This window comes from Pimephales promelas, chromosome 15 (genome assembly GCF_988280905.1).
Source record: "Pimephales promelas chromosome 15, fPimPro1.hap1.1, whole genome shotgun sequence".
Taxonomy (NCBI): Eukaryota; Metazoa; Chordata; class Actinopteri; order Cypriniformes; family Leuciscidae; genus Pimephales; species Pimephales promelas.
Genome location: NC_142783.1, coordinates 18,902,755 through 18,928,981, shown reverse-complemented (window position 1 = coordinate 18,928,981; position 26,227 = coordinate 18,902,755). Strand labels below are relative to the sequence as shown.

Sequence of the window (26,227 nt, the reverse complement as noted above, 5' to 3'; positions counted from 1 at the left end):
CGAAAACCATTTTTGGTGTCAGTATAAGTCCAAGGCGACTTTCTAATTGGCTAACAAAACATACACAAATTTGCTAGAGCTCACCAAAATTGGACAGTTGAAGACTGGGAAAATGTTGCCTGGTCTGATGAGTCTCGATTTCTGTTGAGACATTCAGATGGTAGAGTCAGAATTTGGCGTAAACAGAATGTGAACATGGATTCATCATGCTTTGTTACCACTGTGCAGGCTGGTGGTGGTTTTGTAATGGTGTGGGGGATGTTTTCTTGGCACACTTTAGGCCCCATAGTGCCAATTGGGCATTGTTTAAATGCCACGGCCTACCTGAGCATTGTTTCTGATCATGTCCATCCCTTTATGGCCACCATGTACCATTCTCTGATGGCTACTTCCAGCAGGATAATGCACCATGTCAGAAAGCTGGAATCATTTCAAATTGATCAAACCATTTTTGGTATCAGTATAAGTCCAAGGCGAATTTCTAATTGGCTAACAAAACATACACAAAATTTTATTTATTTAGTGCACCTTTAATAAATATCTGAAAGTGCAAAATTCTAGGGGACAGTAAATATAATAAAGTAGAAGTCAATGGAAAATGTGTGTGTGTGTGCGCGTGTGTGTGTGTGTGTGTGTGCGCATACGTACATAAGGCTGATTGCATGTCTGTGTCTCCATGTCCACCTTTGCTTCTCTGTCATTACATATTTTCAGTTCCATCTATCTTGTTTTTTTTCCAATTCATTTCCCTCATTCCTCTTACACGTATCCTCTCTCCTGTTATTTTCTAGTTTATTCTGTAAACTTGGAGCTCTAGCCAGACGCAGAATCTCTCTGTTTGGTAAGAGTTTGTGTGGTGCGAATGTCTTTTTCTCATACTCACTTATATATATATATATATATATATATATATATATATATATTGTTTTTAATAAAAATCAACTTTTAAATATTTAGCTGGAAACACTTTCAATTAGAAGCAGTTTGTATTCATCTCATGCACTCTCAGCATTATCCTCTCCCATTGTTCACTCACCCCTGTCTTGTATTGCTGAGGCGAATGCTTATAGTACATACCTCATTAATTTTATTAACACACCCTCCATGGAAAACATAAATCAGGAGCTGGTACTTTTCACTGTCTAGATTGCATTTAGCTCAATGCCATGTTTCCTCTTAGGAAATGATGCCGTTGCTTTGGTGAGCTGTCTACAAATCCTGGCACAGTCCCTGGATGGAAGGTAGTTAATGCTACACTGTGTGTTTGGTGCGCTGATATACAAGTTAATTTTTTTAAGGGTGTGGTCCTGGTCAAGACAATTTAGTATTGACAATCAATACCAGATGGGCCGGTCTGAGTAGTTCACAGTCTTCTCAGTTACTGGGATTTTCACACACAACCATTTCTAGGGTTTACAAAGAGAATGGTGTGAAAAGGGCAAAACATCCGGTATGCAGCAGTCCTGTGGGCGAAAATGCCTTGTTGATGCTAGAGGTCAGAGGAGAATGGGCCGACTGATTCAAGCTGATAGAAGAGCAACTTTGACTGAAATAACCACTCGTTGGAAACAGCCGAGGTATGCAGCAAAGCATTTGTGAAGCCACAACAAGCACAACCTTGAGGCGGATGGGCTACAACAGCAGAAGACCCCACCGGGAACCACTCATCTCCACTATAAACAGGAAAGAGAGGCAACAATTTGCTAGAGCTCACCAAAATTGGACAGTTGAAGACTGGAAAAATGTTGCCTGGTCTGATGAGTCTCGGTTTCTGTTGAGACATTCAGATGCTGGAGTCAGAATTTGGCGTAAACAGAATGAGAACATGGATCCATCATGCCTTATTACCACTGTGCAGGCTGGTGGTGGTGGTGTAATGGTGTGAGGGATGTTTTCTTGGCACACTTTAGGCCCCTTAGTGCCAATTGGGCATAGTTTAAATGCCATGGCCTACCTGAGCATTGTTTCTGACCATGTCCATCCCTTGTACCATTCTCTGATGGCTACTTCCGGGAGGATATTGCACCATGTCACAAAGCTTGAATCATTTCAAATTGGTTTCTTATGATTCTTCTAATTTGTCTATGATTGTTTGTCTCTAGGATGGTAACGAAAGTCACTAGTGAATCTGTCAGAGTGCCGTTATGGTTGTTCTTTGAAGCCGCGGCAGAAGATATTGAGCTAACAGTGGAAACTGTGACCCGGGATGAGTATGGACTGAACCGAGGCCAGAGCAGGGGAGACAGTGATGTCATAACGTACACCACCACTGCCCTGATCCCGGTGCTCACCGCTCTTTTCCAGCATGATTCCCAGAGACAGCATGGAGGGGGACTGATTGGTAAGAGAAAAGGGAAGAGGGAGGAATGGATGGAAGAAATAGCAGCAGCTAATTAGATGAATAATGAATAGATTAGTGTGCCCTATGATGAATGAACAGATGGAGGGAAAATAAATGGAGATTGTGAAACGGCAGTGGAAAAATATTCACAAAGGGTTTTTGGGTTGAGCAGATCACTTCCTTTTAGACTTGAGTGACACTCGTCATCCTGTCTGCACATGATGCAGTGTAATTTATATGGCCCTGTGTTTGACCCCTCTTATGGGTACATTCAGTAATGTTTCGTACTATTTTCCACCATATAAAGATCTAAAGGAACTGGCTGTGGGGAAATATTCACTGTTTCGTAAGAAGAACAAAATGGCATTTGGTATTCCTTCACTTTCTCTGCAACATGAGAATTGTTCTCTTGAGCATGATCTTATATTACTTCTATGAACAATCTTCTTTACAAGTATCCTGGCAAAAGAAAATGCTGTTTGTGCTGCACTGTGGGACTGCAACAGTCTTCGCTGCGATAAGAGCCGATGTGCAGCTCGTTTTTAGAACAGCTGCATCATGTGTTGAATCATTCATGCTCTACATTTCTGCTCTGTATTAACTGATTACCATTTCACTAGAAAGAATTTCACCCCACTTACTCGTTTTTTTTTTTTTTTTTTTGCATTTTGTCTGAATTATGAATGAAGCACACATACAGTTAGGATAAATTGTAGATTATCAGACTTTTTTAATATATATTAAACTTGGAGTGCTTGGATAAAACTAGAAGAAATGATTTGTTTTTTAATCTCTGATTTATTTATTCTTTCAGTGGAGGAAGTACACTCTTGTTGTTACAGGATTCTCAGCAGTCTCTACATTCTTGGCACCTGCAGTTGTTCTTTTATTGAGAGGTAACCCTCTATCAAGTATTGTTTCACTCAAAATGGAAATCATTCCAAATAATCCCAAGTCATAATAATCTTTCCCTCATTCCAAACCCATGTGGTGTAATTTTCTGTAATTTGATCATAAAAGTAAATGTTTAAGATAATGCATCTTTTTTATCTTTATTCATGTATGTCATGTGTGTGATCCAAAAAAAAAAGTATCCCTCTGTCTTTACCCTCTGCCCCTCACTTTGCCGTCCCAGGAATACATTATATTTTCAAATATATTCAAATAGAAAACAGTTATATTAAATTGTAATAATATTTCTCAATATTTCTCTTTTTATTGTATTTTAAATTAAATAGTTCCAGGCTTAATAAGCCTCTTTCAAAAACATTACAACATCTTACAAACCTCACACTTTTGAAAAGTAATTTAGTCAAGTTAAAGTTTTGGGGTCTGTGAGATGTTTTAATGTTTTTGAGCATCATTTTCATCATCATTACTCCAGTTTTCACTGTCACATGATCCTTCAGAAATAATTATAATATGCTGATTTGATGGTCAATTGGTCAAATAACATTTCTTATTATTTTCAATGTTGAAAACCATGTGCTGCTTGATATTTTTGTGGAAACCATGGTACTTTTTGGGGGGAATATATTGATCTAAATATGGCAAGCTTTTTGAACGGCAGTGTTGCTATGCATGCACTGAAACTCTTGTAGCTTTCAAATTAGCTTTCAATGCATTTCTGACATGGTCGCAATGAACTGAATGGAAAATATCTGTGTAAATAATCTACTAAAACTGTTGTGTAGGGAAAAAAATAACAGTATACTGGTTTGGACAGACACAATAGTGAAGAAAATTCATTTTTGGTTGTCCTAACCCTGTAACAAAATGTATTTTCTTTAGTGCATTGTTACTTTGAGTGTTTGGCTCTTATCATTTTATTCTGATTATATATTATTAATGCTCTATTATTGTTCGGTTTGTCCTTTTAAAACTTGTGCGTTCCAGAGTTATTAGCTCATGTCTAGGTTTGTGGTTCATCTGTCAGCCTTTATCTTTGTTTCGATAGGCAGAGGTCAGTCTTTGGAGAGTGTCTGGCTGCATTATCTGCAGCCTTTCCTTTGTGTTTCTTGGAGCTGAGTGACCTTCATTCCTTCTCCGACACCATGAGTAATGAAGAGAGTGAAGGTAAAGGCAAGAAAAGTTCAATAGAACACAAAATTGTGCTCATGCTCACGCTGCCGCATTCAGTTTTTCTTTCTAGCCGACAGAGCCCTTAGGCTCCTCCCCAATTTGCAGGAGGCTTTCTCAGAGATCGAAGAGCTCGCAGGGGCGGGGTCCGCTGCCCGCCGTGCCCTTTTAACAAGGGTTACGGAGGTGACGCTACCTCTGGTGTGTAGCTATGTCTCTAGATGGGGGGAGGCCGGTAACCAGGCATCCCAGGAGGGCCACTGTTCCTCTGTCACACCCCAGCACGCTAATGCCCTGCTGGGTCACATCCTCTCCATCATCCACGCCCACCTAGGGACCGTAGACAGTTCTTGGATGAAACGCCTTGCAGGTGAGCTGGTACCGCTAGAGAAGTGAATTACTAGATTACGATCATCTGAGATTTTAATGTGACATTTCTTTTAGAAGAAACAAAAACAAGTGCATTACAAGTCCAAATTACATTGGAAAGTTCATACAAGTATAAATATTAACCACAAATGCAGTAACAGAGCATTTCTTTTAGTGTTTGGCCAGCTTATCATCAGCAAGGCAGAAGCACACCTCTTGAAGAGCCACTTTCTGCCTCTGATGGACAAGTTAAGGAAGAGGGCGGAGTCTGTGCTGTTGGAGGAGGAGCAACTGAAGACCGAGGGGCGTGGCGATGTTTCGGAGCAGGAGTTAGACATCCAGGAAAGGTTTACCGTGTTGGTCCAAGACATCTATGCTTTTTACCCATTACTCATTCCATTTATAGACCTTCACAGGTGAGAAACAGTGCTATATGATATTTATTATCAATTATTGAAATTCCCTCTTGGTTATGGTTAATCTGCTTAATGTTTGGTATTCATCAGAATGAGTTGGCTTAGAGAGGTGGACGCAGATGCTGAAAAGCTTTTCTCCCTCGTAGCTGAAGTCTTCATTTTTTGGGCTAAATCTCATGTAAGCAGCTCTCAGCCATGTGTATGATATTTCATATTTTATATTTTCCTCTTAAAGGGGTCATGTCATGAAACATTGAATTTTCTTTTACAGTATATAGGCGAAAGGGTTTTGGTTCAGTTTTCCTGAAAAAATGTCTTGAAAAATGTGAAAGAGGCGAAAGTGCACATTGCCCCGCACATGACATGCAAAAGAAAAGTTAGATATCATGGATATCAACATTTTATTTATTCACTCCCTTTACTTGAAGGGCTCCCTAAAAATGTCCTGTTCTGAAATCTGCCATCAGAAGACGGCCATGGTCACTCATGCCTATTGTATTTGAACACTAAATTCAATTGAAATTGAATAAAAAAAAGCAAGAAATTATAATTTCATGGAAAAATACATTTTTTGAGTACACTCAAAAATTGAGCTTGTCCCCTTAATATCATCAGTGTGTAAAAATTTACAACATAAAATGAATATAGTTTAACAGTTTTAATTTTTCAAACTTTTGTACCTTTCATACATTTTATTAAATTTTTATTACATTATTATCTTTGTTCTTTGTTTTCAAACCCCTTTTCCCCTATAGAATTTCAAATGGGAAGAACAGAATTTTGTTGTTCAAAATGAAATCAACAATATGACATTCCTGGTGAACAGCAGCAAAAGCAGGATGGATAAGGTCTCTTTTCAGTTCACTAATACTGGATTATTTGTTGTGAACACATGCAGTTTCCCCCTTCATCTAACTCTGTAAATGACCATGTAACATATTTTCCTCTCTAGTTCTTCTCACCTCTGACCAAGTTTAATTTGTCCTCATTTCTTACTCAATTCTTTGAAAAGAAATGTATCTTTGCCCTGTTAATCTAGAGGCACAACAGGGACTTTAATAAACATCCAATTCATTATTCAACCCAAATGTGCTGTTCAATAACAGCCCATTATCACTCCCAAGGCGTCACCTAACTGACGCCTTGGGAAGCATTTGACCATGCTTCAATATCTGACGCTTTAGGTGCCCTTTACGCCGCCTTCACACTGGCAGTTGAAATCAGCTCCGATGCGGCTGCGAAACGACCGGAAGTCATTCATTTCCTATGGAGATTCGCAGACCGCATGCGACCGAGTGCGGTGCGAAGAAAATCGTGTCCGTTGGTCATACGGATGCGTTCAAAAATTTGAACTCGTGCGAAAAGCTACGGACGGTTCCTATCCGACAATTCCAGCGGAAGTTGTCCGTTGCTATGGTACTGATAAACAAACCTGAATTATTAACTTTTAATAAAATAAATAATAATTTTAAAACGATAAGTTGTCATGTCATTTTTTATTTTAATGACTTTCTAACGTTTATAAGGGCAGTTAATACAATTAAATTGAAGGTAGACATTGAACTATTGACCACTATATCACATTTTTTAGCCGACCTGACATGTCAACGTCCTCAGCAACTTTCCTTACGCAGCATAACCCACCCTCATCAGAGAGATCATATAGAACTGACAGAATTTTAATCTCTCCGCCATTTTTGTTCTACTCGCGTCCGACACTTTTCACTGTGTAGTACGGCGTCCGTTGGGAACGTATTGCGTATTACGGAGCTGTTTTAAACTGCCAGTGTGAAGGCGGCGTTAGCGTCAGTTAGATGACGCCCTAGGATCGCGTGTACCCTACCCCCACCCCATGCCTAAACCTAACCGCGTCCTCTAACTGACGCTTTCCTTTAGCGTCAGTTAGATGACGCCGTAGGATCGCGTCATGTAAGTGACGCTAAAGGGCGCCTAAAACGTCAAATATTGAAGCGTGACGCCATGGGGTGAGAATGTGTTGTCAATAATATTGAATGATTTTCTATTAGGAAGGGGTGTGCAATCAGGAGAGGAGCAAGGTGAAGAGGAAGGGTGATCATTACTCCACACACACCTCTCTCATTGTGGCAGCCCCAAAAAAACTCCTCTCGGTTGCCTTGAATGGGTGTTGCCATGGCGTTCAGGACCTAGTCACCCATGCCAAAAGCTGTTTCTCTCAGGTATGCCGATTCATACTGATCAATGTTTACAAAATCACTCATTTCTTATCTTGAAAATAGTATTACTTTTTTCTTGACATCTGAAGCATTCATTTGTTTCTAGAGGGACACAGAGGATGAAGTCAGGGCATTCATTCGAAGCAACCTGCAACAGGTGAACCAGCAGGCAACATGTGAAAGTGCTGATAATGTCCTGTGACAAAATTATAATGTAAGTCTCCTCATCTCATTTGGTTTAATTTTTCTTTTTTTTTTTTTTTTGACAGGATCTGTCTGAAAACTTAGTGGATCCCCTCTGTGTTGAGAGGATCTTAAGGATCGCTTGTGTTCTTTTCCACCTGGATCAGGTTAGACTGGGAATGAATTGCTACAATTGATTTGAATGAATGATGATTGATGGCACAATGGCAAAGCCAGCATGTTGTGTATCACTATATCAGAATTGCCGTGGACTATTAAATGTAATTTTTTGGGTGAATTATTCTTTTACGGTTGTGCCAAAAACACTGTCAAACCTAAAACAGTGCAATTCAGTGGGGATCTTTGACTAATTTTTGTGTTTTTGTGTGGTTCTCTTCTCATTGATTTACATAAAGTTGTGTTTTCTGTAAGGTGGAGCGCCCTCAGAAGAAGAAGAGGGCAGTGTGGCATAAGATGTTGTCTAAGCAGAGGAAACGGGCTGTAGTTGCTTGTTTGAGAATGGCTCCTTTGTACAATCTCCCCAGGTATGCTACAAAGAGATTTATAAATGTATGTAAGTCCATTTACTCTTCATATTGCATTATGACTTACCCAAGTCATAATAGCTGAAAAACTGCAGAAATACTATGTTATTGAATTTACTTAGAAGGAAGATGACAAAATATCCTCTTTGTTGGTTTCAATGAGCTGAAAACAATATTAATGACTTGTTTTTTAAAGTGAGATTTGTCTCTTTCTGCAGACACAGTGCTGTGAACCTTTTCCTTCAGGGTTATGAGAGAGTCTGGCTGAAGGCAGAACATGATTCACCTGAGGACAGACTAATTGAGGATTTGGCTGTGAGTGTGTTTCTGATTGGCTGTGTTTCCCAGTTGTTGAGTCATGATGTTCATGTGTGCGCCAATCCAGAAGGCTAATTCACCACAGGTTCCCTTGGGAATTTTGTAATGGATTTTTAGAATTGCAGTTTTCAATTTATGAGTAAAATAATATTACTTATAGAGACTTTCACATGTTGTATTGCAACATAAAATTAGACGTTGACACACTTAAAACGAGATTGTGTGCTTTAAAAACATGTTGCTAGCACATTGCAACTACCACAATCTGTTTTCTGAATCTCATGTTTTAATCCTTATATCAACTTAAAAATACACACAATAAAAACACAGTTCTGAAGCAGTAAATGCATTTGTAATTTTACAAAAGATTTTGGTTATACTTTATTTGGATGGCCCACTTTAGACATTCTACTAACTCTTTGCAACTAAATGTCAGCCTACTCTCAGCAGAGGATATTAGAAGACTGAAGTTGACTGTTAGTTTACTGTTAGAGTAGGGTGAGGTGTTAAGGTTCAGGTTTAGTTTACATGTACTTGCAAAGTTACTTTTAGTCTGTAGAATCTATGTTGGGGGAGCATGACAATAAAGTGTTAGCAGATATTAAGCAGACAGTCTGCTAATATTGCAATTTGAGCTAGTTGACATGTAGGCATGTTTTTTTTATAGCTCTACATATATATTTTTTAAGAAATTGATTTTTTTTATATATTATTTTTAATATTTAAATCACATTACATTAGCTTATATTAATTATATTCATATTAATATAGATATAGAGAGAGAAAAAAATGGTGCCGGTCATAGTGACCTTGTTTTACGGACATTTTGATGATATGCCGGTCAAATATCGCCTCTTCAGTCCCTCTCTCCTAATGCCCCTTGTTTTATTTTTGGGTGATTTTAATCATTGTAATCTCAAATCAATGAGCAACTTTTATCAGTATATCGCATGCCCTACCAGACAGAACAAATTTATCGACCTATGTTATGGTTCAGTTAAAGGTGCATATAAATCCGTAGCTCAGTCTCCTCTTGGTTCCTTTGACCACAACACTATCTCTCTCATTCCAACCTATAATCCACTCCTCAAAAGGGGTAAAGTGACTACAAGAAAAGTGGAGATGCTGTTGTGGAACTCAGAGGAGCCCTTGAAAGCACAGACTGGCATGCTTTTATCAACTCATCTACTGAGCTTGATGATATTCAATTGCAATTAAAATGGCTAAACTTCAATATAAGAGTAAAATAGAGGATACGTTTCATTGTAATACAGCCCATTCTCACTCCCAAGGCGTCACCTAACTGACGCCTTGGGAAGCATTTGGACATGCTTCAATATCTGACGCTTTAGGCGCCCTTTAGCGTAAGTTAGATGACGCCCTAGGATCGCGTGTACCCTACCCCCACCCCACACCTAAACCTAACCGCGTCCTCTAACAGACGCTTTCCTTTAGCGTCAGTTAGATGACGCCGTAGGATCGCGTCATGTAAGTGACGCTAAAGGGCGCCTAAAACGTCAAATATTGAAGCATGGTCAAAGGTGACGCCTTGGGGTGAGAATGCGTTGTGTAATAACTTAAAAGCTGTATGGGATGGCATGAAAGCCATGACATCCCAGCAAAATACATACAATAGACCAATCTCTATTGATGGTTTTAATTCAAATATAGAGCTCGCAAATGCTTTTTAATGACAAAAATGGTTTTACACACGCACCGAGTGATTTGTTTGATGTTTGAGTGATTGTGCAGCCCCCCAACCTACAATCAGCACCTATTCTGTAGATCTATGTTTTACAAATGTAATATTAGAAAGAGTCCTGGCCCCGATAGGATAACGGGTACATTTATAAAAGTATGTGCAGATCAATTATGTGACATTTTACTGATCTTTTTAACATGTCAGTTTCCCAGCATAAGGTCCCAACACTGTGGAAGGAATCTGTAGTTGTACCTGTGGCCAAGAACAGATACCCAAAAGAGATTAATGACCTATTAATATCTGATGGATAGTGATGAAGATCTTTGAGAGATTAGTCAAGAAAACCCTGTCTGTAAAGATTCATGGCATGCTTGTCCCAATGCAGTTTGCATATCAGATTAATAGAGGAGTAGACGATGCTACTACTACAGTAACTTACTTAATCTTCTTAAGCATCTTGCACAATAATAAGCATTTAACACAATACAAACACACCTTTTACTAAGGAAACTTGTGTCCTCTTTTTACCTTGATCCAGGTATAGTAAAATGGGTACTGGATTTTTTAACATTTAAGCCCCAGTCAGTCAGCATAAATGGCGTTCTAACTCAGAAGCGTTTGTCATCTACAGGCTCACCCCCAGGGGTGTGTCCTGTCCCCACAATTGGATCTCCATATACAAATGATTGTAGGAGTCACCACAATAACAGGTTTCTTCTGAAGTTCGCAGACGATACAATACTAGTCAGTCTGCTCCAGGATGGAGAGGTTGACCATGGGCCTGTTTTGAATAGCTTTGTTGATTGGTGTGACCACCACTTCTTAAAGTTAAATGTCCTTAAAACCAAAAACATGGTCATAGACTTCAGAAAAACTATTCACTCCACCTCTTCAACAGTAATCAAGGGCTCACTGTTGACCTGTTGTCATTATAGGGTATTGTTTGTAATTTTGAGGAAAATAATTAATTTAATCACTTTTGGAATAAGGCTGTAACATAACAAAATATGGAAAAAGTGAAGCACTGTGAATACTTTCCGGATCAAACTCGATTCAAATTGTATTCAAGTATTGGTGCTAGCCTGATGTGATCTTCCTGTCATCGATGTGATTTATATTGATCCATCTCAATGGCAGTCTTCTTCTGTACCTTATACCCTTGATCTTTTCAATTCCTTTTCCAGTGATCTTTCCCTTCAAACCATGTGATGACAGACTATACATATATATATATATATATATATATATATTACCCTGAGCTTTTTTTGATTCGATACTTTTATACCCAGCAGAAAGCAGCTTATGTAGAGATCCTAAAGGAGGGAGCAAAGCAGAGAAACATCATTGATCCACTCCATCAGCTTATCAATCTCTTCAGTCAAAGTGCCTTGACAGAGAGGAGGTTTGTATATGTGTGTGTTGTATATATGAGTGATAATTTTAGCATGTATCAAGGCTAACCAAAACCATTTTAGACATAACTTTAGCAAGTATTTCACCTCTGTTCGAAAACTCTGTAAGATGTTCTACATTAAAAGCAACCTGACCAATTTGTCTCATAAAAGGCACACAAGATATCCGGCTAACGCTCAGTTGATGGCATTTAACACGTTGCTAACTTTATAAATCAGGACAAATGTTATGCGGAACACACGAATATTGGTTGAAACTGCTTTTTTTCTATCAGTATATTTTGCTTTGTACTAAAAACTGTATATTTATAACCAATTCTGTTATTTCTCATCTGGTTAACTCTTGTCGTGTGTACAGTACACTTGAGGAGGATGACCTGTACATGTGCTATGCTGACATCATGTCCAAGGTAAGAAGCACTGGACTTTCTGAGCAAAGTTTTTCATATTTGCCACAAAGCATGAAGCATTCAAGTTGAACTGTAACATTTACACTTCAGAGTTGCCAAATTGAGGAAGACCAGGATGACGAAGGCCTGAAATCTTTTGAGGTAAGCAATGGAAGTAAATAGGATCTGAGTAAGCATCGATTTAATTTTAGAAGAAAGAGCTGAAATTGGAATGCTGACAGTTATGTATTGTACAGTATTCAGGTTCATTAATTATGCTGTGAATGATTGACTTCAGCAATAATAGACTGAGAAACAATTGGGATGTTTTATTTCTCAGTGAATTGATTAACTTATTATTTGTCTTAGGAAAAAGAGATGGAAAAGCAGAGGCTGCTGTATCAACAGGCCCGACTTCATGAACGCGGAGCAGCTGAGATGGTTTTACAGAACCTCAGCGCCAGCAGAGGTATCAGTCAAAATGCAGCCTGTTCCTTCATCATCTAAGACAGGGGTTTTCAAACTGTGGTCTTGGGATCCCCAGAGCCAGAGGGCTACAAGTGGGTCCATAGAGAAAAGGAGAAAAAAAAAAAATTTACTAAGAAAGAAATTCTTAGAGCTGTCAAAGTCAACTTGTTTGGATTATATATATATATATATATATATATATATATATATATATATATATTTTAAACAGTGAACTGGCCATAGATATTTTATTCTGTTAACAACCCTATTTTGAAGGTTAGGATTGGTGAGATGTTTATGAAAGAAATATCTTATGCTCACTAAGGCTGGAATTATTTTGTAGAAAATGTATTAAGAACTGTAATATTTTAAAATATCATTACAGTTTAAAATCGTTTTCTATTTTAGTATATATTTCATTCTTGAGATGGTAAAGTTACATTTTCTGCAGCCATTTCTACAGTTTCAGTGTCACATGTTCATTCAGAAATCATTCTAATCATCCTGTGCTGATTTGGTGCTCAAGAAACATTTCTTATCAATTTAAAAACAGTTTTTTTTCAGGATTGATTAATGTTAAAAATAGCATTTATTGTGACAACATAAATGTATTTGCCCTCACTTCCATAAAACATTATAAAAAGGGTTCCTCGCGTCATATTTATGGGCTCTTTGGCATCAAAAAGATTGAAAACCTCTGGTCTAAGAAACATGTCACCCTTCATATCTTGAACCATCTGGCTGTGACTTTTATTATTGTCAGTGCTGTTAAGTTGGATGTGATATTTTGAACCAGGTGATATGGGGCCTATGGTAGCAGCCACATTAAAGCTGGGCATTGCAGTCCTGAATGGAGGAAACCCGTCTGTCCAGCAGGTAGGTTTGAAAAGGTCAGGCTGGATTACAGATGTTGTGACGATAACATAAAACACCAAAGTTTTGACATTTAACACCAAAACCAACTTTTATAAAAACAAATTTTTCATGTTCTCTCTGTTGTTAAATTCTTTCTAGAAAATGCTGGATTACCTGCGACAGAAGAGAGATGTTGGCTTCTTTCACAGTCTGGCCGGCCTAATGCAGTCTTGCAGGTTCGGCTGCTTTTTGCTAATGCATTGTGAGAAATTTCCCTGACAGAAAGCATTTGCTCAAACCATCTAAAAGTGGAGAAGTCCTTTGTTCACTCATTCCTCTCAAGAGAGAGGACTATCCTTTTACATAACTTTTATTCCTTACAATCTGTTCCATTGCTGCAATTGTAAGTGTCTGTCGAGTCTCTGTGTTAGTTTGTATTATTGCATTTGTATAAGAGCATTGTGTGTTTGATGTTGGTGTTATGATCCCGCGTGTCACAGCGTGCTGGATTTGAACGCATTTGAGAGGCAGATCAAAGCGGAGGATTTAGGAGTGGGTGCTGAGGGCAATTCAGGTACATCACTGACATCCACAACAAAGAGCTTCTTTTAGGAATGTATCTGTCAGAAAAGGCAGAACTTAGTTTTTATTGACATTGATTTGCGTGTATTGCATTTTGCTTTCACCTTCACTCTTTCTTTCTCAGGCGATAGAGTAATGGCAGATGAGCAGCTGACCTGTGATCTTTTCAGATTCCTGCAGCTTCTTTGTGAAGGCCATAATACTGGTTAGAACAAACTTTTTTTCATTTTTTTTTGTACCTTTGGTTGCCAAAAAGTCAGAAAGTGAAAAAGCCATTTTGCAGATTAATTTCCCTGAAGAGTATAAACAATGGTCCAGCATATCACAATTTGCATCGAACAATGGCAGTGTAAGAATTACGTTACTGTTGAAAAGTTCTCAGCTGAAGGAAAAGTAAAGATATTTATAATGTTACAAAAAGGTTTCTATTTAAACATTTTCTTGTAATACTAATTGATAATACTAAGAAATATTTCTAATTTGCACTCATAAATCTTATACAGCATCAATGTTCTGTCCTGCTTTTGAACTAGAGGTATATGATTGAAATTTCCCGTACAGATTTCCAGAATTACCTGAGGACTCAAACTGGAAACAATACAACGGTCAACATCATCATCTCCACTGTGGATTATCTGCTTAGGGTCCAGGCAAGCCCATGACTCAACCCCAAACACTAGTTTCTTACATTTTTCATTTCACATGTCTTAATATACAGTACATGGAGAAAGATTGAAAAATGCTTGTTTGCTGTTACGGAATAAAGAAGGGCCCAAAACAGTGAGACAGATTGATAATGCTTTCAAGCCACCTCCATTTCATTTGCCTGATACTGAGAATGATTGATGTCCTCTTATCTGCAGGAGTCCATCAGTGATTTCTACTGGTATTATTCAGGGAAGGATGTGATTGATGAGCGCGGTCAACACAACTTCTCCAAAGCCATCAGCGTGGCGAAGCAGGTGTTCAACACACTCACTGAATACATTCAGGTAAATGAAGAGATGGTGCTTGTATGAAAAACTGTAAATCTGCTTTGTCAAAATGCAGAGATTCAATTTCAAATAAATGCTGTGTCTTCCTTCATTCACCCCACCACCCTCAGATGTTTCAATATTGTGAAGCAACTCATTTAATACATCTTTTACTTATCTATTTTAGGGTCCGTGTACAGGTAATCAGCAGAGTTTGGCCCACAGTCGTTTGTGGGATGCTGTTGTCGGCTTCCTCCATGTGTTCGCCCATATGCAGATGAAGCTTTCTCAGGTTAGACCATAGACAAATTACTTATGAGCACATGTTTTTTTATTATTGCAAAGTACAAATTTACAAAGCTCAAGGGAATAAAAAAAAAATCGTTTTATTTCTGCAGGATTCCAGCCAAATAGAGCTTCTGAAGGCTTTGATGGACTTGCAAAAAGACATGGTGGTAATGCTGCTTTCCATGCTTGAAGGTAGGAGAAATGTTGAAGGTCTTCTCAATGCTTTTCCATGCACTTCCTCTTCTGCTTGTCATAAATTTGGCATTGTTGATTATCCAAAACATTTCAGTATACTAAGCTAGTTTTCACATTTGGTTGGATTGTTTGGCCTTTTTTGTTATGTTGGATTTGCCATTAAATAATTGGCTCATATAAAAATCATGCCTCTACCTACCTTTTTGTAAAACTTTCTTGGCGATTATTCATGTAAACACAGTTGGTGAATGTCACACTTAAGTGAATGTAAACAGTTGGGAAAGAAATCGGATTCCGAGAAATAGGATACATGCATTTGGTATTTTAAAGTGACAGCAGCCTAATACAGTATAAAACAACAAAAGATAGAGAGAAAATCACTCACTTCTCTTGACTTATCAACTTTTGCAGTATTATTATGAATCAATGTATATTTAATTAAGGTGACAATATGCAGTGTCTTAGATTTACATTGGTTTTATGAACAAAAAAACAACATAAAAACGGATAAAACAAAATACCTTTTTACCACCACTCAAGGGACATTGCGACATTTGTGTTGCGAAACCTGCAAAAAGCAACATAATAAAATTTTGCAGAAATGTTGGTGCAAGCAAATTTTTCCAATGAGTCTGGTTTGAAATCTTTACAGAGCAGCACTTGCGTTTGTTTATATAAACTGTGAAACAGTATCACCTTCCATATGAACCACATGATTTTGGAAACCAACTTTTTCCTTTGTGTTTAGGAAACGTGGTGAATGGGACCATTGGCAAACAGATGGTAGACATGTTGGTTGAATCGTCCAGCAATGTGGAGATGATCCTCAAATTCTTTGATATGTTCCTCAAACTCAAAGATCTTACATCATCTGAAGCCTTTCGAGAATACGACCCAGATGGCAGAGGACTCATTTCCAAGAAGGACTTCCACAGAGCCATGGAAGGGTTCAAGCGCTACTCTAAATCAGAGACCGAATTTCTGTTATCCTGTGCAGAAACGGCGAAAAGCGATTTGCTGGATTACCCGGACTTTGTGACACGTTTTCACGAACCAGCCAAAGAGATCGGCTTTAATATGGCGGTTCTTCTGACCAATCTGTCCGAGCACATGCCCAATGATGCCCGCTTGCAGAATTTTCTGGAGTTGGCAGACAGTGTTCTTAAGTATTTCTATCCTCACCTGGGAAGGATCGAAATCCTGGGCAGTGGGAAGCGTATCGAAAGAGTCTACTTTGAGATTAGTGAGTCCAGCCGCACTCAGTGGGAGAAACCGCAGGTATTAAACAATCATTTGCTAATGTGCTTTTGTATGTGTTTCTTATACAAATCTTTTTAATTGCACGTTCTCAATTATTCAGGTTAAGGAGAGCAAACGGCAGTTCATCTTCGATGTTGTGAACAAGGGAGGAGAAAAGGAAAAGATGGAGTTGTTTGTCAACTTTTGTGAAGACACCATTTTTGAAATGCAGCTTGCTGCGCAGATATCTGGTTCAGAGAGTGGAGAGGAACTGAAAGCAAAGGATGACAATGAGGAGAAAGACAACGTAGAGATGAAAGAAAACCTTGTAGAAGACTCAAGATCCATAAGGAACATCAGAAAACACATAAAGAGGATAACCATTAGGAATATTATCTTAGCGATCTTCTCTTTCTTCCAAAACACTCTGTTGTTTATCACTCATGCCTTTTTAGGTCTGGCTTGGTTCTGCCTTTTTCTGCTTTACCACATCTTTTTGAGCGGATGGATTATTGATGTGGCTAAAGAGATGAACCTGGCCGACCTTTTAGGTGATCTTCGGGATCCTACCATGGTTGAGGCCATAGGGGTCAGAGAAGGAGCGGTCAGAGAGGATAACGTATGCCATAGACGTGCATTTTCGTCTCGTGGTAATCTTAGAGGCATGAGTCTAGATCTGTCTGCAGTGTCCAGGGACCCCCAGCTCCTCACAGATATTTTCGGCCTGTGTCTGAAGAAGGAGGGAGGAAATTACACATTGTCGAGTGGAGACCAACATTCCAGTCTGGATGAATTTCTGAACACTTCCAAATGTCAGGTCAATAGTCTAGAGTATACACCAGTGTCAACTTACTGTCAACCATGTCGAATTTGATTGTATTTCTTCTATATTATTAGTATACATGAATTAATTTGTTAAAGAATGCCCCTAAAGTGGACTTTTTTTGCTTTTCTTTGTCCACTAAGGTTTTGTGTGTCCACTAAATGGACATTTGTGTCCACTTTGAACAGTTTTTACAAGTATTTGGACATTTGTCTGGATATGTTTTCAGTAAGCAAATGTTGTGTCCACTTTTAGCATTTATGTCCAAACAGTGATCATTTGAGACCCTTTAGGCTGTGCCCTGTTTCCATTTATGGTCATTCACTCTATGTCTGCTTTGTTAACAGGTTGAAATCTGTGAGGATTTTCATGAGGTGCTAGAGGAGGAGGGTTCAGAGACTGAGAAAGCTTTGTAAGTGCTTCAGATTGGGGAAAGATAAAACTCTAAAAACAGCTTTGAAATTATTTTGCTTAAAAATAATATGCTATTTGGAGAAGACTTTTTTGGATCAAAAACATGCACCGTGACCTGAGTCTCATCATGAGCATTTTTGAATCACCTTGAAACACTGCCCTATAGAATCTATATAATTTGCACAATTTACTGCAATAGCAGAGTGAAAATGACTTATATACTGTACACTACTTTTTTAATAATATTGGGGTCAGTAAGATTTCATTTTTAGTTTTTTAAAGAATTTCTATTTTAAAGCTGCAGTCCGTAGCTTTTTTTGGGGTTAAAAATGATCCAAAATGCAGTACATATTCGAGAAAATACATAACCAGCCAGTGTTCAAAACTATCTGCTCGCCTTAGCTCGATTCAAAGCGGTAAGATTGTAATAATGTTTTTAATTCCAGTGGTACTGGTGGATTTTCACGGGCAATTCGAGTATGTCTTTGCGTCATTAGGTCACATCTGTACACAGAAAGAAGAGTCTCGGCAGTGTTGCCAACAGTGACTTTGTTGCTATATTTAGCGAGTATTCAGACCCCTCTAGCGACAAATTTTCAAAAAAGCGACTAGCGACAAATCTAACGACTTTTTCTGGTGTTGTTAGACTTTTGGAGACTCTCTGACGTGAAAGCACATATCACTTTTACTCTTCTCAACGAGCAGCGGGTGCTACCGCTTGTGAGTGCAAAGTGAAACAAGCCTGAGATATTGCATTTAATTTTGCAGTGATGAGGATACAAATAAAGGTGAAAAGAAGTCTAAAAGAAGAGTTAGGAAGCTCAGCTCTTCAAAACCAGACAAAAGTGAAATCCAGGTATCAGCTGTTTGGATTATGATCTGCTCTCAGAAGACCAAACTGCTGGTATGTATCTTTGTCTCTGTTGTTTTCCAGCTGCACAATACAAGCATACTGTATTTAGCAATATGGATCTGAACACCCATATTTGATCTGATGACCTGTAATGTCTTTTCTCCGCAGAACTTTTTTGCAAGAAATTTCTATAACATGAGATTGTTGGCTCTGTTCCTCACATTTGCCATCAATTTTATTCTTCTGTTCTACAAGGTGAGTATTGATTTCCCTACTAAAACATCAGCTTTAATGTTATTGGACAGGCTGTTTTTATGTTTTTAGGCCACTTGCACTGGAAAACCAGCTCAAATAACTTAACAACAGCCTACCATGGTTTGGAGACAAGCTAGTTCGAACCAGCTTATTTCTAGACATGTTTTTGACGTCTAAATTTGACCAAAAACAATAATATAAATACATTTTTTATTTAGGTTTCATCGACCATTGGTGATGATGAAAATATGGAGATCGTTCTTTGTGACGACAGACCCAAGGAGACACAGACATTGTATTTAGAATTAGAAGAGAACAGTGGTTACATGAAAATGATTCTTCGCATCCTGGCTGTCTTGCACACACTCATCTCAGTCTGCTGTATCATCGGCTACTACTGTCTGAAGGTCTGTGCAAGTACCCCACTATATTTCTTATGGTAAAACTAAACTTATGTCTTTGATATAGTAAATACATGTCTCTCTTCTGGCTTTTGTTAAAGCTCTCAAATGTATAGTGGTGTCCACAATTCTGAAACCAGCATTAAAAATACTTTTATTTTTCACCTTATTTTGCACTTGAGCTGCATGAACCTGATCATGTTCTCCAGCAGAATTTAATATGATCTAATGAGCATATTATTGTGCTTCAATGGAAGCAAGAACATTTGACCTTCTGAACAAAGATCTGTGACCTAGAAATCTGAATCAGAATTATTTCATATTCATTTTGGATTATAATTCTTCCTTTGTTTTTATTATTTTATTTTCAAAAACGTGTTTATTCATTTCAATGTTTAAAAATCACAGATTTTTGTATTTGGTATCAGGTGAATAAAACTACTTTTTTCATCATTTGACCCCTGACAGGTTCCTTTAGTAATTTTTAAGCGAGAGAAGGAGCTGGCTCGTAAATTGGAGTTTGACGGACTCTACATCACTGAGCAACCTTCTGAAGATGATATTAAAGGCCAGTGGGACAGAATGGTCATCAATACACCGTAAGAGTTGCATAACTGCCTCAAAGGCTCACATTATAAGTAATGAAACAATGGCTCGCCTTCTATATGAATTTCTAATAACATTGATTGACTAATTATCACTACAAATGTTCAGTAACCTTTTCGGTTTTCTTTGCTGTTTTTCAGATCATACCCAAGCAATTATTGGGATAAATTTGTGAAAAGGAAGGTAAGATGAACAAATGAAATATGTTTTCTAAAAGGTATTTTTAAAAACATTTAGGAAAATCATAGACAGTATCTCACAGCTCTAACATTGTGACATACCCCCAGTTTCACAGACCAGGTTTAAGCCTAGTCTCAGATTAAAATGTATGTTTGTTATGTTATGTTATGCATCTTAAAATATGTCTGTGTTTTGTCTCAAGATGCAAACCAGCATCTTTTTTTTCTGAGGCACATTTAAGTAGCTTTTTTAGAAAAAAAGCTACTTAGATGTTACGTTTTTCGTTCTTTTTTTCTGATTGACAGATTTGTAATTTTTCTGGAAAAAAACTGACATATCAGTTCTAAAATGTAGCCTACTTTCAAAACTGTTTAAAAACATCATAGTATGAAATGATCTTGAAGCTCTAATGTGTGTGACTCATCTGTGACTAACATCTGTGACACTAATTTTAATAACAACTAGATTTTTACTCTTTCTTTGAAAACATTTGTACCTGTGGTATTTTAAGAGATTTCTACAGTTTCTGAAAGAAACAGACACTGTCGTGATGGTACTGGTGTTGTGGGGCCATTGCTATGCAGTTGCTAGGGTGTTCCGAGTGGTTTCTAGGTGATTATTTAACCTTCTCTATGACATTTAGACTTAAGTCCCACCTTTCAGTGTCATTCTATGGGATGCTTTCTTTTTTTATCATCTGCCATGTGGAAATCGTAAGGTCAGTGGCTTAGAAAAGCAACAGCAGACCTCTCCACATAAAGACTCGTAGTTTGAGATATCATTCGTGTCTGCAGAACGAACTGTGTTGGATGAATTCCGTGCCAAATATAATACTTGGGTTCAGCACCAAGTAATAATGATCAAATCCCTTGATGTGGTACAGTAAGCTGTGTTATTTGAGCTGCAGGTTCAAAACTTTTCTGTTTTTGATTCATTCTGTTATTGCTTTCTGTGCCGCAGGTGATGGCGAAATATGGAGAGCTATATGGATCAGCACGCGTCAGTGAGCTTCTAGGTTTGGATAAAGCTGCTCTGGACTTCAGCTCAGAGGCTCATGAGAGGAAGAGACCCATACAAAAGCGTGCCATCACTGCCCTGTGAGTTACATCACTCTGCTTTCATTTATTATAATAACTCTCCAACTAAACCAGTTTCTGTTCAGGGAAATAGTTCAGTCTTCATAGTCTTCAGACTGACAATGAAAAAAATGATTTCACTTTGTGCCAGTTGATGGCAGCAGTGTTCAATGCGGTAGGCTTAAAATAAATCAAATCATTCTCATGTTTTCACAGTTTCAGATTAAACACTGTTGATTTGAAATACCAGATTTGGAAGCTGGGAGTGGTTTTCACTGACAATGTAAGATTCCTGACTCTTTGAACACTCAACGTTTTATAACAGAAGGAATTGGCAATCAGTGAGTGAAATCTAACATGAAATGGTGTTTTGCTTTCTTTCAGTCCTTCCTTTACCTGGCCTGGTATATGTTTGTGTCAGTTCTGGGTCATTATAACAATTTTTTCTTCGCTGCGCACCTGCTAGACATCGCCATGGGCTTCAAAACACTGCGCACCATACTATCATCTGTTACACATAATGGCAAACAGGTACTACGCATTTTTTGTGTGTGTGTGAGTAGAGTGAATGAAAAGTGGCCCCGAAATGTGTTTAGACCCTCAAGTCATAATTAAAAAAATATGAATTTTGTTTTAATATATGTATATGCATTTATTTTGTATGTTTATATACTGGTTACCTATTTTAAACAACTGTTACCTATTTTAATATATTTTAAAATGTAATTTATTCCTGTTACACTATGCCAAAGCTGAATTTTCAGCTTTCAGTGTCACATGATCCTACAGAAATCATTCTAAAAAGCTGATTTGATGCTCATTTTTTTATTTTCATCAATGTTTAAAACAGTTCTGCTGCTTTATATTTTTGTGGAAACATTGATTATTTTTCAGGATTCCTTGTTGAATATAACAGACCTCTGTGCCATCTTTCTTTAAAATCAAGTGGTTTCTTATTTTCTTGTTGTCATCTAATGCAGTAAGATTCATGTATTTTTAAGTGCGACATGGTCCACTTCTTTGGGTCACTGTATATCTGCAAAGATGAGATGAAAGGCTGTTGTCTGTTTTTTTAGCTGGTTTTGACAGTGGGACTGTTGGCCGTGGTCGTGTATCTCTACACCGTTGTTGCCTTTAACTTCTTCCGCAAGTTTTACAACAAGAGTGAGGACGGTGAACCAGTGGAAATGAAATGTGATGATATGCTCACAGTGAGTGAGCATTTATATCATTTATCTCTGTCTATTTATCTCTTAGGTTTAGAAATAGTCATGGGTTTGATGTCAAAATCACGAAAGTTTGGGGTTGGTAAGAAATATTTAAGTCTCTTTTACTCACCAAGACTGCATTTATTTGACAAAAAAAAAACATAAAAAAACCCCATCTCTGGTTACAAATGTAACCCTGGTTCCCTGAGAAGGGGAACGAGACACTGTGTCTGAACATGCCACGGGGTGTATATTTTTGGTCACTTAATTTAAAATCACAATTAAATGCATCCTTGATGAAAAAAAAAAGAGAGTTCCTATTCAGTATTCAGCAGCCTAGCAGAGGTGTTGTTACTCATTTCACATGTGAAAATGTTAGCCAATCATAGCAGAATCCATTGACATAATACATATAGGTTATACATAACCTATACATTAACCTTTAAAGGTTAAAAGATCTTGTTAAAATCAGAAAGGTGGTGGGAAATAGTTATATAAAACAAATGTATTACTGTTTTAGTGCATGATCAAAGTAAACACAAAATGAATAAATCTCTGTGTGCTTAGTGTTACATGTTCCACATGTACGTTGGCGTGCGAGCCGGAGGAGGGATTGGAGATGAAATCGAAGACCCGGCTGGTGACGAGTTTGAATTCTATCGTGTAATCTTCGACATCACCTTCTTCTTCTTCGTCATCGTCATCCTCCTTGCCATCATTCAGGGTGAGTGATAGAGAGATCGTGAGAGTCATTGTAGCGAAAGGGCAAAAAACTTAAATGTGCACCAAATTTCAAAAAGGACAATGAGCCGAAGTGTTCAGTTTTTTTTTTTATCATTTAGTTTGTCCTCTAACTTGAGTCATGCAGAGCAGTGCTGGAGAGCTTCATTAAAAGATCACCCTCTCACATGCTGGGAGGGATTTATGAGAAGAGATCTGTGGACTGTGTGATGCTAGAAATGTGTCTGATGTGTGGGGTCAAATAATACTCATTCAAAAGTTTGGCATTTGGCAACTTAATTGTGTTTGTGACTGGTGAATTGCTCTGTTGTCATATCGTTTGAAAGGTCTTATCATTGATGCATTTGGCGAGTTGAGAGACCAGCAGGAGCAGGTTAAAGAGGACATGGAGGTGAGTTTTCATTCAACTTCAGATTTGACATTTATCACCACACTTTTTATCACATCTTGAATCAAATTGATGTTGCCTGTCGTCTTGTGTTCTAATTAACACACTGAATTAATTGATCAAAACCCAAACATTTTCTTAATTATAAATCAGAGCTACATTGCACTTGTTGTGAGTTAATATTTTAGTTCTCTGTTAGTAAATATGTCATTAATCTCTGCCAGATGTACTTTGGACTAGACGTTAGTTAAATGCTTATTGATCATCTATAATTAAACAGTGAATGTGGCATGCCATTAAGTCTGTTTTTTTACTGCAGACTAAGTGTTTTATCTGTGGCATTGGGAGCGAGTACTTTGACACGATGCCCCATGGCTTTGAGTCACACACGCTGCAAGAACACAACCTGGCCAACTATCTGTGAGTACTAAAGAACTGAGAATAAGGTCAAAGGTCACTTTTGCCTAATTTCCATCATGTTTTTCAGTCACAATTTTAAAGACTGTTGTGTGATCAGTATACTGTTCAGGACAAGAGAGCATGTCACGTGACAAAAGTACTGTGGTGGTACAACAATGGGAATGAAACATGAAAATAATGAATGATTAACATATTCATATACCTTTGTATTTGCATGGTACTGTACATCAAGGTTTTTTTTTTTTTTAAAGAATACCATTTTATTTCCAATTCATTGTATCCAGAAAAACATTGATAATATTGTTAATGTTAATAAAATCATAATAATCATGACCTTAAGTTAAATAAACAATACCCACAAAGTTTAATCTGTTAAAATAGGAGTCTTGTTTCTATTTTTATTCGCTGAAAGTGGATAACATTTGTTTTGCGTTTTGTTCGCCCTTTAGGTTCTTTCTGATGTACCTCATAAATAAGGATGTTACAGAACATACTGGACAGGTACAGCATGTAATAAAATATAAATACATGTGGATAAATAAAAAAATATAGATGGATAATTTCAGAGTGAAAGAGAAAATATTATGTGAAACCACTGAAAAGGGAGTTTGGGGTCAGTGAGATTTTCCAAATAGTTTTTGAAAGAAGTCTCTCATTCTCATTAAGGCTGCATTAATTTGATCAAAATACCACTAATAATAGAAAACATTTTAATGTTTAAAGTACTCTGACTGCTACACTCTTTAACACAACCAGGAATCATATGTGTGGAAGATGTTCCAGGAACGCTGCTGGGAGTTCTTTCCTGTTGGAGACTGTTTCCGGAAACAGTATGAGGTTCAGCTCAGCTGAAGAATTCCAGTTCAGTATAGTTCAGTTGGTGAATACACTTTTGATGTACTGTATGTCTGGCTGGGACGTTCTTCTGATAATTAGAAACTTGTGTATATTTACTCTTTTGTTTTGCATGCTTGTTTGATTCTCACTATATATTCTTTACTACATATTTATTTTTTCAGTTCACATTTATTTGTATAGCGGTTATCACAATACAAATCATGTCAATGAGGCTTTGCCCGGAAATGTAATGTAATGCACAAAAACGCATGTTTCTACATTACAATTAAGAGTAATCTGTTACAGCTCTATGATAATACAAATCATGCAGTTAGCCAACATCATTTATTCACTTAAACAGAAACAATGAGGATGTCAAACAATTATGACAATATGTTGTGATCATAATGATTACAACACATGGGAAACTTGTCAGTTTTAGTTATGTTACTATAATAACCCTGGCTGCATCTTAATGCATCTCGAGCATGTGTTTTGTTTTCTGTGCCACAAGATTATATGAAAGTGAGAATGACTTTATAAAACATTCAGTTCTGCTTTTTTTCCTGAAGCAGCTGGTGCAGTTCTTCAGCAGAATGAAGAGTCTTCGGTTTTGGGTCCATTATATCAGTGCCAAACTCAAGCACGTCATTACGGCTCCTGACACTTAAGCTGATTCACAAACACTTCATAAGCCACTCGCTAGTTCAAATGATGTTTGCTCCATGACCTACCATTGAATCGTTTTCTCTTTTTGGTTTATAAAAGCAATAGCATGCCGAGGGACATTACGTGTTTGGATTATTGGAACTCATTATAAATTCTTCATAATTAATAGAAATAAATTTACCAACGTGAAGTCGGCTGTTAGTGGTAGTTTATCAATAGACACTACGCATTAAATGAATTCCTGTGTGTTTATGCATGTTTCAGTATATGTGTATTGGTCAGAAGTAAATTCTGAAGGAGACTCGCATCTCGTTTCTCATTTTTATTCCTTTTTTTTCTGTCTCTCTTGTATCTCTCTCCTGAGTTTTCATCATTCCTCTTAGGATCCATCATGCAAAATAATTTCTTAGTCAGTCTGCCTAGCTGACGATAAAATACACAGAGAATACAGTATACAAATGGACGGAATACAAATATATAGGACAGAAAGGAAGCAGTAACACATCACAGACTGGCAGTTACGAGGACAAAATGTCAAGGACATGATCAGTCACATAGAACAGGAAAGGGAAAAGTTACTGTATTAAAAGGAAAAATAAACTTTGTACTTATAATAGAGCTAAATGATCATGTCTTTAAAAGCACTTAAATCTACAACCACAAAAGCACTTACTACGACTCCTATTTATTTATACAATATAAAAATGGTTCTCTTTCTTCTCTTTTGTGCATTTCACGTCTGTTGTGGTGTGTTTACTGATCTAGTTTATGGGAAACTTGGCATTGTGCACTAGGAATATTTTTTT

At 37.6% G+C, this 26,227-nt stretch overlaps 1 protein-coding gene across 2 annotated transcripts in view; it reads left to right on the top strand.

The window, feature by feature from the left end:
• Window positions 1-25,724, top strand: part of ryr2b (ryanodine receptor 2b (cardiac)) — a 56,095-nt gene extending 30,371 nt beyond the window's left edge. Inside the window, exons 61-103 of one of the 2 annotated variants that reach the window (XM_089120282.1) lie at window positions 792-841; window positions 1,181-1,241; window positions 2,103-2,341; window positions 3,156-3,237; window positions 4,299-4,417; window positions 4,494-4,790; window positions 4,965-5,205; window positions 5,296-5,383; window positions 5,961-6,053; window positions 7,233-7,403; window positions 7,507-7,557; window positions 7,670-7,750; window positions 8,016-8,128; window positions 8,347-8,443; window positions 11,438-11,550; window positions 11,919-11,970; window positions 12,061-12,111; window positions 12,319-12,418; window positions 13,214-13,293; window positions 13,432-13,508; window positions 13,773-13,846; window positions 13,979-14,059; window positions 14,416-14,504; window positions 14,718-14,846; window positions 15,016-15,120; window positions 15,227-15,308; window positions 16,060-16,589; window positions 16,672-17,367; window positions 17,721-17,785; window positions 18,556-18,691; window positions 18,809-18,895; window positions 19,114-19,302; window positions 19,765-19,895; window positions 20,043-20,085; window positions 21,043-21,179; window positions 21,375-21,441; window positions 21,543-21,689; window positions 22,235-22,369; window positions 22,934-23,090; window positions 23,434-23,498; window positions 23,815-23,915; window positions 24,365-24,416; window positions 24,672-25,724. In XM_089120282.1, the coding sequence (XP_088976408.1) occupies window positions 792-841; window positions 1,181-1,241; window positions 2,103-2,341; window positions 3,156-3,237; window positions 4,299-4,417; window positions 4,494-4,790; window positions 4,965-5,205; window positions 5,296-5,383; window positions 5,961-6,053; window positions 7,233-7,403; window positions 7,507-7,557; window positions 7,670-7,750; window positions 8,016-8,128; window positions 8,347-8,443; window positions 11,438-11,550; window positions 11,919-11,970; window positions 12,061-12,111; window positions 12,319-12,418; window positions 13,214-13,293; window positions 13,432-13,508; window positions 13,773-13,846; window positions 13,979-14,059; window positions 14,416-14,504; window positions 14,718-14,846; window positions 15,016-15,120; window positions 15,227-15,308; window positions 16,060-16,589; window positions 16,672-17,367; window positions 17,721-17,785; window positions 18,556-18,691; window positions 18,809-18,895; window positions 19,114-19,302; window positions 19,765-19,895; window positions 20,043-20,085; window positions 21,043-21,179; window positions 21,375-21,441; window positions 21,543-21,689; window positions 22,235-22,369; window positions 22,934-23,090; window positions 23,434-23,498; window positions 23,815-23,915; window positions 24,365-24,416; window positions 24,672-24,767 (5,650 nt within the window). In that variant the 3' untranslated portion in view covers window positions 24,768-25,724. Of the gene's footprint in view, window positions 1-791; window positions 842-1,180; window positions 1,242-2,102; window positions 2,342-3,155; window positions 3,238-4,298; window positions 4,427-4,481; window positions 4,791-4,964; window positions 5,206-5,295; window positions 5,384-5,960; window positions 6,054-7,232; window positions 7,404-7,506; window positions 7,558-7,669; window positions 7,751-8,015; window positions 8,129-8,346; window positions 8,444-11,437; window positions 11,551-11,918; window positions 11,971-12,060; window positions 12,112-12,318; window positions 12,419-13,213; window positions 13,294-13,431; window positions 13,509-13,772; window positions 13,847-13,978; window positions 14,060-14,415; window positions 14,505-14,717; window positions 14,847-15,015; window positions 15,121-15,226; window positions 15,309-16,059; window positions 16,590-16,671; window positions 17,368-17,720; window positions 17,786-18,555; window positions 18,692-18,808; window positions 18,896-19,113; window positions 19,303-19,764; window positions 19,896-20,042; window positions 20,086-21,042; window positions 21,180-21,374; window positions 21,442-21,542; window positions 21,690-22,234; window positions 22,370-22,933; window positions 23,091-23,433; window positions 23,499-23,814; window positions 23,916-24,364; window positions 24,417-24,671 lie in introns of both variants that reach the window. The other variant, XM_089120283.1, reaches the window with a different exon arrangement.
• The last annotated feature ends 503 nt before the right edge of the window (window positions 25,725-26,227 follow it).